Raw genomic sequence first — 13,762 nt, forward strand, 5'->3', positions numbered from 1 at the left:
TTGGGGGGGGGGGATGCAGAGAGGAGGGGGAAATGGTTCTACCAGCAGTTTCTGTTTTTCTAACAGACGGTCAGGGTTGGATACAATCCACTGAGTATAGAATCACAAAACTTCCAAGCTATAAATATTTTCTCCTAGTAGGTCAGCAAAATCTAGCAGGTATTTTCTCTGTGATCAACATACCTGCTAGATTTTCTCTGTGATCAACTCTGTGATCCACAAAAATGGATACCATATTGCATAAAAAGTTTCAAGTTTTGCATGGCCTCTAACAACCTTCATATGGTGGGTGAATTTGTCCATGAATAAAAGACCCCAAAGCTTTAAAAGATCCTTTAAAAACCCTTCATAAACTGCTTCTAAACACATTTATGTAGAACTATATCCCATTGGTTCCAACTGAATTTAGAGATATGCTTTGGATCCGTGTGTTTGACTAAGGAATTGTTTAACTAAGGAATCAAAACAGAGTGACTTCTTCCAGCCCACACTTGATACAATCTTAACACAAATTAAACAACTGAGTGAGGAAAAAGAAACTTCTAAGGCTACTTCCATAACGGCTGAGTTTGAATAATCTACACTTGGTGCGTGTCATTTTTAAGCATGTTTTGTTTGAGAAGCTAGAATTTTAAGTGGAGGATGTTCTGCCAAGTCGTTTTAAATAATTAGGCCAGTGTTCTAGAGGATCTTTGTTGGAATGCAAGATTGGGTTACCCAGGGACTTAAACATTTACAAAAGACAATAACTTTGTATGGTCTTTCTTCTGGAGGGAGAATAAAGGTGAAAGCGTGTTCACATTTGTTTGGATTTCCAGGGCTCTCTTCCTTTTAAGCACTTCTGCTTTTCTTCTTGTGGACAGATTTCTGCATGGTCTCAAAGTGCACTGAAAGCTTAAAACCTTTGTACAGAGAAGCAGGCCAGTGTGATGAAGATTGCTTTTACAGAGCTGTTAAGAGAGAGGAAGCTAGGAATGCCTGAGTGCTGCCGAGTGCAGCACAGCATGGGCATAGGGAAGGATAGCAACAACATCTGAGCACTACCAAGAGGAACCTTGGCAGAAACAGGAGCAGAGGGGCATGGGAGGAGGTGGGCAGAGCTCTGCAGGGAAGGCAGGCAGTGCGAATTGCTACAGCACAAAGGAAGCTGCCACGGACCACACAAGGAGGAGGCAGGAGGCTGGGAGAATGGATAGAAAGGCCCCATAGGCTGTGCATCACCAGTTCCCCACCCATGCTTTAGGAGTGTAGACTTCTATATACAGGGGAGGCTGGTGGCTCCAATTTCGGTGGGGCTGTAAATCCATTCCGGATTTAAGTCAGAACCAGCCAGAACTCTGAAGGAGCTATCCAAGGTGCTGAAACCTACCCCCAAAATAGGTTAGCACATTGGATAGCTCCTTTAGAGTTCTGGCTGGTTTTGACTGAAACCCAGAATAGATGTATAGCCCCACCAAAGTTGAAGCCGCCAGCCTCCACTGTCTACATGTCTGTATAACTGCATCTGCCTTCTTTATGGTTGCTTGGCCATTTGCTAAAAAAACTGGAATGGAACCGCTGTCATCAAAACAACAGTGCTGGTGTATCTCAGCTATTGTGCATCACCAGGCAAAATGTTCCATGCAATACAGATGCAGACAAAATGGCAGCACTTGGTTGCTATGGTAACAGCAGCCTGTATAATTCTCTTAAGCAGAGAATCCCGACATATTTTTCTGGAGGCAAGAGAGGCAGATGTAGGAGCTTCACTACAACTGTTTGTCCTTATGCCAAGTCCCATCCACTGTTGTTTTGTTGTGGTTTTGTGCAAAGCATTTACTGCAGCCAGTAAGCATAATGCTAAGAGCTCGGGGACAAGGGCTCATGGCCCCTGCTGCAGTCTTTGGAATGTCATCTGACAGAAGTCCCCCATAACTACAGTTATAGCACTGCCTGTAATTTCACTGAATGTAGTGGCAGTGTATTTATGTAGCTGGGAGTATTTTCAAAATATTGTTTTTGTGTCTGTACTGCCTCTAAAGTGCTGTTAGCCATAAGATTTCTTTTTAGAGTCACATTCTTACTGTTACTGCAGGTAGTGGTAAACTTTACTAAGGGAATGCTGGGAGTTGTAGGACTTTTTGCTGTCTAAACATGCATAGGATTGCGCCCTAAACCTAGTTGCATTGAATTTCAGAGTGAATTGCATGAAAAAAATAGGGCATTGCCTTTCACAGTGCAGGAGAGGGTGTGTGTGTTCCTCTGTATAACTTGCAGTAAACTCATGGTTTGCTGAAATAATCCTTTGTGGGGAAAGATTGAGGGTTTTAGTAATGGATATCAAGGCTGTGTGTGCTTTCCCCTTATACATTTCTGGGCCTGTGGGCACATTTGAGAATTTAAGAAACTGTCCTTGGCACAACCACAAAATGGCTGCCATGGGAGGCCTGGCAAAGGACAAGTAACCTGCCCAAAAGACGGAGTGCAAGGCAGAGGTGGGGACTGAGCTCTAACATGCTAAATAACTTATTTGAACCCACAGTTTTCAGCACGCTAAACCTATTTCTCAGCAATCCCAGCTGCCAGTATGAAAATGTGTTTTCTTTTTAAAGTGGGAGGGGTAGGGTACCTTAGGTGCCAAGAAAGGTGCCTGGGGGTGCATTGATGCCAGTGGGCACCATGTTACTTACCTCTGCCGTATACCCATGTACATTTGCCTGACTTAAGACCTAATTTCTATTTAGTGAAGACTTTACTTGCCAGTCAAACTGGCTTTATTTTCAGTGGTTGGGGAACTCTGTAATAGGGATCTTTAAAATTATGCACTGTGTGGATATTTTTTGCCCCTCATAATACCAGAACTCCATAATAACAGGGTCCCTCATGAAATTGGACAGACACAAGAAAATACACCACACAGTGTAGGAATTCACTGCCATAAGATGTGCTGGTTTCTGTTTTCATATCTTGCCTGTAAGTTTTCTGGAAGTATGAGGGCGATCACTGTTGAAAACCGGATGCTGTATTACATGGACCCTTGTTCTGATCCAGCAAGGTTCTTGTTTCTGTTTTTATGTTCAGAAAGGAGATCGTTACCTTGTCGTGGTGCTGGAGCTTGAGCACCTCAATGACATCATGAGCTAAACCGTGAAGGGACACCCAAGACGGGAAGGTCATGGCAGAGAGGTCAGACTAAATACGATCCCTGGGGAAGGAAATGGCAACCCACCCCAGTATTCTTGCCATGAAAACCAAATGGATCAGTACAACCAGAGATATGTCGGTATACCATCGGAAGATGGGACTCCCAGGTCGGAAGATGGTCAAAATGCTACTGGGGAGGAACAGAGGATAAGTTCAACTAGCCCCAGATGTGATGACGCAGCTAGCTCAAAGCCGAAAGGATGGTGCTGGTGGTGAACGACGAATCCGGTGTTCTAAAGATCAACACACCATAGGAACCTGGAATGTAAGATCTATGAGCCAGGGCAAATTGGATGTGGTTACTGGGGAGATGTCAAGATTAAATATAGACATTTTGGGTGTCAGTGAACTGAAATGGACTGGAATGGGCCACTTCACATCAAATGACCACCAGATCTACTACTGTGGACAAGAGGACCACAGAAGAAATGGAGTAGCCTTCATAATTAATAATAAAGTGGCTAAAGCAGTGCTTGGATACAATCCAAAAAATGACAGAATGATCTCAATTCGAATTCAGGGTAAGCCATTTAACATCACAGTGATCCAATTATACGCCCCAACCACAGATGCTGAAGAAGCAGAAGTAGATCAGTTCTATGAGGATCTGCAGCACCTACTGGATAGTACGCCAAAAAAAGATGTTATTTTCATTACAGGAGACTGGAATGCTAAGGTGGCTAGTCAAACGACACCTGGAATTACAGGCAAGCATGGTCTGGGAGAACAAAATGAAGCAGGACGTAGGCTGATAGAATATTGCCAAGACAACTGTGCATAACAAACACTGTCTTCCAACAACCTAAGAGACGACTTTATACATGGAGTTCACCAGACGGTCGACACCGAAATCAGATTACTACATCCTCTGTAGCCAAAGGTGGCGGACACCTATGCAGTCGGTAAAAACAAGACCTGGAGCTGATTGTAGGTCAGATCACGAACTTCTTATTGCACAGTTTAGAATCAGACTAAAGAGAATAGGGAAGACCCACAGATCAGTTAGATATGAGCTCACTAATATTCCTCATGAATATGCAGTGGAGGTGAAGAATAGATTTAAGGGACTAGATTTAGTAGATAGGGTCCTGGAAGAACTATGGACAGAAGTTCGCAACATTGTTCAGGAGGCAGCAACAAAAAACGTCCCAAAGAAAAAGAAAACCAAGAAGGCAAGATGGCTGTCTGCTGAGACACTGGAAGCAGCCCAAGAAAGAAGGAAAGCAAAAGGCAACAGTGATAGGGGGAGATATGCCCAATTAAATGCAAAATTCCAGAGGTTAGCCAGAAGAGATAAGGAATTATTTTTAAACAAGCAATGCGCGGAAGCGGAAGAAGATAATAGAATAGGAAGGACAAGAGACCTCTTCCAGAAAATGAGAAACATCGGAGGTAAATTCCAGGCAAAAATGGGTATGATCAAAAACAAAGATGGCAAGGACCTAACAGAAGCAGAAGAGATCAAGAAAAGGTGGCAAGAATATACGGAAGATCTGTATAGGAAGGATAATAATATCGGGGATAGGTTTGACGGTGTGGTCAGTGAGCTAGAGCCAGACATCCTGAACAGTGAGGTTGAATGGGCCTTAAGAAGCATTGCTAATAACAAGGCATCAGGAGTCGACGGTGCCCCAGCTGAACTGTTTAAAATCTTGCAAGATGATGCTGTCAAGGTGATGCATGCCATATGCCAGCAAATTTGGAAAACACAAGAATGGCCAACAGATTGGAAAAGATCAACCTATATCCCCATACCAAAAAAGGGAAGCACCAAAGAATGTTCAAACTATCGAACAGTGGCACTTATTTCACATGCCAGTAAGGTAATGCTCAAGATCTTGCAAGGTAGACTCCAGCAATTCATGGAACGAGAATTGCCAGATGTACAAGCTGGGTTTAGAAAAGGCAGAGGAACTAGAGCCCAAATTGCCAATATCCGCTGGATAATGGAGAAAGCCAGGGAGTTTCAAAAAAAATCTATTTCTGTTTTATTGACTATTCTAAAGCCTTTGACTGTGTGGATCATCACAAATTGTGGCAAGTTCTTGGTGGGATAGGGATACCGAGACATCTTGTTTGCCTCCTGAGGAATCTGTATAACGACCAAGTAGCAACGGTAAGAACAGACCACGGAACAACGGACTGGTTTAAGATTGGGAAAGGAGTACGGCAGGGTTGTATACTCTCACCCTACCTATTCAACCTGTACGCAGAACACATCATGCGATGTGCTGGGCTTGATGAAGCCAAGGCTGGAGTTAAAATTGCTGGAAGAAACATTAACAATCTCAGATATGCAGATGATACCACTTTGATGGCTGAAAGCGAGGAGGAGCTGAGGAACCTCATGACGAAGGTGAAAGAAGAAATTGCAAAAGTTGGGTTGCAGTTAAACCTCAAAAAAACCAAGATTATGGCAATCAGCTGGATTGATAACTGGGAAATAGAGGGAGAAAACGTGGAGGCAGTGGCAGACTTTGTCTTTCTATGCACAAAGATTACTGCAGACGCTGACTGCAGCCAGGAAATCAGAAGACGTTTACTTCTTGGGAGGACAGCAATGACAAATCTTGATCAAATAGTTAAGAGCAGAGACAGCACACTGACAACAAAGGTCCGCATAGTTCAAGCAATGGTATTCCCTGTAGTAACCTATGGATGCAAGAGCTGGACCTTAAGGAAGGCTGAGCGAAGCAAGATAGATGCTTTTGAACTGTGGTGCTGGAGGAAAATTCTGAGAGTGCCTTGGACTGCAAGAAGATCAAACCAGTCCATACTCCAGGAAAGAAAGCCAGACTGCTCACTTGAGGGAATGATATGAAAGGCAAAACTGAAGTACTTTGGCCACATCGTGAGAAGACAGGATACCCTGGAGAAGATGCTGATGCTAGGGAAAGTGGAAGGCAAAAGGAAGAGGGGCCGACCAAGGGCAAGATGGATGGATGATATCCTGGAGGTGACGGACTCGACCTTGGGGGAGCTGGGGGTGGCGACGGCAGACAGGAAGCTCTGGCGTGGGCTGGTCCATGAAGTCACGAAGAGTCGGAAGCGACTGACTGAATAAACAACAAGGAATAGCTAACATGTTGTCTTGACATGAGGGAGTGCCCAAAATTAAATGCAACAAAATAATAATGCTAGATGGTCATCTCAATGCAGAATTATTTACCTGCAAATTCAAGCACCAGCATGTAAGCTTATAGCACTGGGATATCAATAGTGAGGAGGAAGAAACCTAAGGAGAATTTTCTATTCTCTCATTGCTGTTTTCAGAGGGAGCACAATTCTAAGGGTGCGTACAAATGTACCTACTTTTTCATCCCCGGCCTTTGTGCGTCTAATGACAGCATATACCTGGCATCAAACCCAGTACTGATTTTTGCTCCTCTACCTGAACTCCAGGCAGGCTTTTTAATAATAGTAGTAGTAGTAGTAGTTGTTACTACATTTATATCCCATCTTTTTTCCTCTTGCAAGGAACCCAACGCAGCTTACGTGGTCCTCCTCCTCTCTGCTTTATCCTCACAACAACCCTGTGAGGTAGGTTAGTCTGAGAGTCAGTGACTGGCCCAGAGTCACCCAGTGAGCTTCATGGCCGAGTGGGGACTAGAACCAGGATCTCCTGAGTCCCAGTCCAACAGTCTAAACATTACACTGCACTTTTAGCTTAAAATAAATAAACTGGGCACCTAGTGTGTGTTTTCACCAGGGCTGGCTCAAGCAAATAGCACCTACCACCCATCCAAGTCAAGGTCCATAGTATCCAAAGCCTGGCAAGTTATTTTGGCACCCGAGGTACTGTAAAAATACAATAATAATAAATTAAATAATTAACTATTTGCTGCCCTTTCATGACATCCCAAATCTGCTGCCTGTGGTGGCCGCCTCATTCTGTCTAGTGGTAGGACCAGACCTGTTCTTCGCTTAAACTTATGTTTGGCACCTTTAGAAAAACGTACACTAATACGTGGATTTGTCTATTTTTAAATGAAAGATTGCTTTAGTGTGTCTCTGTGTGTGTAAGTGAAGTGGCTCCGTGTTTGTTGCAAGGGCCAGCCAGTTGGATGGCTGCACAGTCAGTTTCCTCTAGCTCAGGAGCAGATGGTTCTTCCTGTTTTTATTCTCTAAGGAACGTTGCATGTCTGGCCAATACTGAGTGCTGATCCACAGCAGGCTTGCCAATCCAGCTATGTACATCTGCACGCAGCCTAACTCAGGGTATTTGTTTTGTCTTCAGACAGTGGAGTAAACAAGGTAATGCTATTCATGCATCTTGGAAACAATAGAAGAGTTATCCATTTCCCGTTGATTTGACCATATACGGTGTGCTTGGATGATTTACAACCGTCATCTCACCCGTCCTCACAAGGATCTCTGTTAAATGGTCTCTCATTCTTATTCCTTCATCAGAGACAGACAGTGAAGGATGAAGCTGCCATTTGGCACCGTTGGTTGGGTTTTGTTGTATGCCTGGTACACTCTTAATTTTGCGGTTTGTTGTTGACTAAACTGATTATAAATCCACAACTATCCTCTCCACTCTGTCCCAGGAGGATGTCCAGATGATTGAAGAAGTAGATGTAGACAGATTAACAACACTGGAAACAAAACACGTGGAAGCAATTAAGAGGCTGTGGGAAGACTCAGGAATTCAAGCCTGCTACAATAGGCGGAGAGAATACCAGTTGACAGATTCTGCTAAATAGTACGTATGATACTTTTGCCAGACTTCACATTATTATCAAGCGTTCCTGGCTCAACATTTTTGGCATTTATAACTCGTTACTATGTTTTGGCATGAAATTCACTTCTGTTCCTTCATGTAGCTGACTTATAAAAACAAAATTGTGAAATCCCCCCCCCCACACACACACTGAATGCTAAATAGTTTTCTTCTTTATGAGTACGTAATTGCTAAGCAGGTATTCTCCCTCCCATGCAGTCTATATCTTTGATTATATCCATAGCAAAAACAAATGGTTTTGTTTTTGCTCATTAAGAAATTAAGATGGGTTATTTTTGCTTGAACTAAGGAGAGGTTTTAGGGCCTTTCAGTGAAGGGTGGTTGAGCTAAGGGCAGAGATTCGCAGTATGCATATCTTCTAGTCAGCAAATGGACCACCACTATGACAATCATATTTACTCTCTCCAATGAAAGTGAGGGAGTATGAATTCAGAAATGATACCTTGCAGATGCAAATGAACCATGGGGTGATGTTAGGGAGCAACTGGCTGATTAAATTGTAGAGCTTGGCAAGCCAAGATGTCGCTGCCCATTGGCTCATCTTGAACAGCACAGGGACTAGCAACTGAGTGCTATAGTAGTCTGTGGCAATCTTTAGAATTTTAATCCTAAGGATGAGCAACAGTTGTTAAACTGCAATATTTGCATACCATAGGCTTTTGAATGACACTTTGGGGATCCAAACAGACAATCATTGGCTGCATATAGAGATGTGAAGGCCCAGAAAAAAAAATCGGAATAATTCTGGAAAAAAACGTTTTTTTTCTGAGGACTGTTTTTGTTTTTTTCCAAAAAATATGAAAAATTGAACAGCTTTGGATTATGAAATATTTACTTTTAAAATTTAAGACAAAGTATTTATATATTGTTACCTAGGCTTTGCTCACCCTAAAATGATTTCTAAAAACTATGTAATAAGAACACTTTTATAGAAGGACTAGAGATGTAAAATGTCTGGAAATAATGAAGCCATGGGGAAAATATATTTTTAATCCTCTCTGAAAGATTCCCAGCATAGTTACTTCTTTCATGCCTTATTAAAATTATTGATCTAAAGTATATTTTACTGATAGACATTTATACTCAGTTTCCCAACATGCGAGTAGAGTCACCATTGTACATCCTTGACAGCTTGGGTTTTGTTCTATAGAGCCCCGTGTTTCTGATGCTGTAGCAGTCATTTAATGTAGTTATAATATATTCAGACAATAATTTCAAATTCATTATTGTAATAAATTTGTAATACATTTATTGAAATAAATATTGTAATAAATAATATTGTTCCTTTTGCTGACTCTTGTATGCTATTTTTAAGCTATGTTGTTTTTATGGTTGGATTTTTTGTTAAATTGTTTTTAACTTTGTATGCTGCCTCGAGTATTCGTATATAGGCTGGTTATAAATTGAATAAATAAAAAAAATAACTGAGTTTACGTTTAAAACATAATAATTTTACGAGCAAACTAAGTCATACATAAAATAACTTTAGGAACAGAAAGGCTGCTTTATGTTCCTCAAGCAGCTCTTCCCCAATGTGGTACCCTCCGGATGTTTTGGACTACAGTGCCCAGTATTCTTGACCATTGCCCATACTGCCTGAGGCTGATGGGATCTGAAGTCCAAAATATCTGGAGGGCACCAGGCCAGGAAAGGCTGTCTTAAAGTAGCAAAGTGACTTTAGATCTTTAAAGAGCTATAAAACAAAAATATTACTTTTCCATTTTTCCAAAATTCCAATTTTTCCAGAAAAACACCAGTGTTTTTCCATGGCCTCAAAATTTCCAGAAATGTTACATCTCTCGCTGTATACAGATGACATTTTCTGCTAATGTATGTAGATGGTTTGCTGATGTGTGTGGATCAGCTCTATCAAGGTTGTCAGAGTAGTCTATATTTCTCGAAGAGAGATCCAGCTACCTAAGTAAGTAGATCCAATATGTAGTTTATTAATAGGGAACTTGTTATTAGGCAGTTATGCAAGCTGTGAGCCAGGGGACAGACCGTCCTTCTCTTACTAGTATCAGCAGGCATGGTGGCCCTACAGTATGGCTCAGGTGGCTTTAGAAATGCAGGCCTAGGGGAACAATAGTCACACTACACATATGTTTTAAATATGGCTCTGTTGTCCTTTATTGGATGCCTTAACTGTCTTGAACATAGGAAGCTGTCTTATATTGAGTCAAACCCATTGGTTCCTCTAGTCCACTATAGCCTGCTCTAATTGGTAACCATTCTTCAGGGGCTCAGCAGAGACCTTTCACAGCCCTGCTGGCTGGAGATGGTGGGGACTGAACTGGAGACCGTTTTGCATTTGCTCTCCCACTGAGCTATGGCCCCTTTGAAACTCTAATCATCGCTGCCAACTTTTAAGTACTGAAATCAGTGGGCTTAATTGTGCCTAAATGTTGCCCTTATGTACTGCCAATTCTGGTGATAGCACATGGAGGAATGTCTTTGTACATCCTTCTGCAAACAAGTTTCTTATTCCTTTAGGGATGAGATCAATGATGTGTGTCCTCGCTAACAGATAACACCAGGAACCAGTTGAGAGGATGGGCCACTGCCTAAGCAAATACGATAGAAGTAATTTTTTTTGGCTTCTTAAAATGCTGACTGGGAATGTATTCATTTAACAAGTATGTAGCTTGCAAGCAGAATAGGTGATGGGCTTTTTGCTTAATGATTAAAATTGCAGTTTAATGAATGTGTTGTACTAATTGTATGTTTGTTTTTTGTAATTTTGATACATTGCTAATTATATTTGAAAATAACATTATTTAGCATTTATATAGTGCTTCTAGTGTTCAAAGAGCTTCATTTACGTTATCTTGTACCCTTAAAATAACAGTGTAAGAAGGTCAGTGTTGTTATGCCTGAGGCTGAAAGAGAGTGGCTTGTCTACGGTAGAAGAAAGATTTGAGCCTGCGATGTCCTGATTCCGAACTCATTCTTTTAACTTGTATGCTTTAACTTTTAACTATTCTAGCCCTCATTTATTTGTGGATCGCTCTTTTAGTGAAATATTCAAATTTTCAACATTTCGATTCTTTTATGACAACAAGTAATGCTTCCTGATTGCATGTACTAACTAAACAAATGTGTGTGTATTTGGCTTTGCAGTTACCTCTCAGACTTAGACCGTATTGCCATGCTTTCATTTGTGCCAACTGAGCAAGACGTTCTCAGGGTGAGAGTGCCAACCACTGGAATTATTGAATATCCTTTTGAGCTACAAAATGTTATTTTTAGGTAAGTTTGGTTATGCAAAAGTAATAAAATAGGTAGCGGCAAAGTAGTACTGAATAACTAGATACAACAGCATCCAATGGGGCAAGTTTATCCGTCAAGGCTTTTGGTTGCAGTTGGATCCAGGATGGGCTAGATTCAGAAACTGTCTTCCATGACAGCAAGAGCTCTGTTCACAGAAGGTCCTTCTGCCCAAGTTTTAGGGGTTTCTCTCCTACTCCCATTCCACAGCTCTCTCCATTGACTAAGTTCACCCATGGTTGAACCCAAATTAACCCACGGTTTGCCACACCATGTGCCAGGTGCATCCCATGGCCATGTTTAATATTCATCCCCCAATTGGGCTGATCGGAGGTTGCTATGTGACATCTGAACCCAGACACTATAGGTTAATCATGGGTTAAACAACTCACAGTTAACCTGACTACTAATTGTAGGTTAAATGTGTGTTGTTTAACCCATGAGTAACCTATAGTGTCCAGGGTTACATGTCACGTAGCAAGCCCTGATCGGGGGATGAATATTCAAAAAGGCTTCTGGTACATGCTGTGGCAAATGTAGGTTAATTAACTTATGATTTGCTCCTGTTCCGTGCAAACAGCCCATCTGTGTAGCATTTTCAGGGGGCAGAAGGAGCTGCTGTGCAAAGGAAAGGTGAAGAAGTCTGCTTCTGACAGTGCAGTGGATCCAGCTTTAATCTGGAATAAACCCATTAACATCTTATGAAATATGTCAAGCACATAGGGTTGCACCAATTCTGTTTTAGTCTATAGACAGATAGGTATATGTTATGATAGGCCTACTCTGCATTCATTTGGATTCTGCATAATGCTTTTGTATACTGTACTTTTACTGCATCTGACATTGGTAGTTGCTAGTGCAGGTCCTTTATTACACACAACTAGGCTGCGCCACTCATTGGTACAGCAGTTCTTCCCTTGCTCCGTATGCACCAATTAGCAAGTATCGTGGCTTACTGAATCGGCCCCAAAGACTCCATTAGTATTTCCAATCAAGATGCCTATAATTCTTTTCATCTATACCAAAAATTATTTGGCCGTGATGGACATTTACATAATTGTTCCTCAAAATGAGCAGTTTTTAAATGCAATGGGTTTAAACTAGCATTATTTAATATAGAAACAAAAAAGGTATACAAACATGTTTTCTCACGTGGTTTTCCCATAAGTACTCACGCCAGTCCTGCTGCCCATGGGAAGATGTAAGGCTAGCATGGGTACTTCCCATGAATGAAGGCAATTCAAACAATTTTAACAGGAACCATACTGCTGGTCAAATACCTGAACCACTCCATAACAACCTCCTTTGGGCTATTACTCTTGTTTACATCTTCCCTATAGTATTCACCAGTGAGAATGCCACACTTTGAATTTGCAAAAATGAGATAGAATCTCAGGCAAACTGAGAGTTCCAACAGCAAGGACCATGGGAGATGGGCTTTTCAGTCATGGCACGCTGGTTGAGGAATGCCCTCCCCAGAGAGGCTCGCCTGGCACAGGCACTGTGATCTTTTTGGTGCCAAGTGAAGGCGTTTTCATTCTTTTAGTCCTTCAGTTTCTGTTGTTTTAAATTGGTTGCATTTTTAGATCTGCTGCCTTTTACTTTGGTTTTATACTGTAGTTTTTAACTTTTAAAAGATTTGTTTTATCAGGTTGTTGTATTTTATGGTTTTGACTCTTGTGAACCACACAGAGAGCTTCAGCTATTGGGCAGTATAGAAATGTAATAAATAAATAAAATAAAAAATGTAGATCTCCTGCGTGCTGCTATAGCCTCAGCTTTCATGGCCTCAGACTGGGGTATGCTGTTACCCAGTGCATTAGCAACTAGGGCAAAAAGGAGAAAGCGAAGGAGAAAAACCTCCAGCACCGTGCACCTCCACTGCTACACCTGTTGCTGCCATAGGCTTAAAGAGAAGGGAAGGGGGGTGCTTTGGAGTGGGGGCCGGCAGAGACGGGGGAAGAGAAGCTGGACATTCTTCTCTGGCTCAAAATCTGATGCAAGCACAGTGAATTTCACCAGCATCATGTCACTGGAACTGCAAGATGCACCTGATTTCTGGGGTTTGGAGATACCCTGGATGTTTATTGCACATAGTTACTTATGTTTCTATTTACAGAATGGTAGATGTTGGTGGACAGAGGTCAGAGAGAAGAAAGTGGATTCACTGCTTTGAAAATGTTACCTCCATAATATTCTTAGTTGCCCTGAGTGAATATGATCAAGTCTTGGCAGAATCTGACAACGAGGTAGAGGAAAAGAGCACTGTTTTATTTCAGATGAGCACTTTTTACTGCTGTAAATTGTTTTCTAAGCCATCTATGCACATCTTAAGGCATGTCTGCATGGACGCTTTGCTCACTTGTGTTCAAGGCTTTGGTGCCAAATGAGACATATGGGATAAATCATCTGAAAGAGGTAACAGTATGTAGTATGGGAGAAGACTGCACAAGCCTCACACCATAGGAAATTTGTAGCTTAGCCAATATTGACCCTGTTTTGTTTTGCAGGTATAGATGATGAGGCACTGATCTGATGCAGGCACACCTAAGAGTGATTTTTATATGG

At 41.8% G+C, this 13,762-nt stretch overlaps 1 protein-coding gene across 3 annotated transcripts in view; it reads left to right on the forward strand.

Annotated features, from left to right (window-relative positions):
* Positions 1–13,762, forward strand: part of LOC146352520 (guanine nucleotide-binding protein subunit alpha-14-like) — a 52,082-nt gene that overhangs the window by 30,990 nt on the left and 7,330 nt on the right. For all 3 annotated transcript variants that reach the window (XM_084834266.1, XM_084834265.1, XM_084834267.1), the window contains 3 exons: positions 7,734–7,888; positions 11,048–11,176; positions 13,314–13,443. In XM_084834266.1, coding sequence (XP_084690392.1) covers positions 7,734–7,888; positions 11,048–11,176; positions 13,314–13,443 — 414 coding nt within the window. The remainder of the gene's footprint in view (positions 1–7,733; positions 7,889–11,047; positions 11,177–13,313; positions 13,444–13,762) is intronic.

Source organism: Heloderma suspectum, chromosome 2 (assembly GCF_057233095.1).
Source record: "Heloderma suspectum isolate Gila_16-S chromosome 2, 16-S_ref, whole genome shotgun sequence".
NCBI lineage: Eukaryota > Metazoa > Chordata > Lepidosauria > Squamata > Helodermatidae > Heloderma > Heloderma suspectum.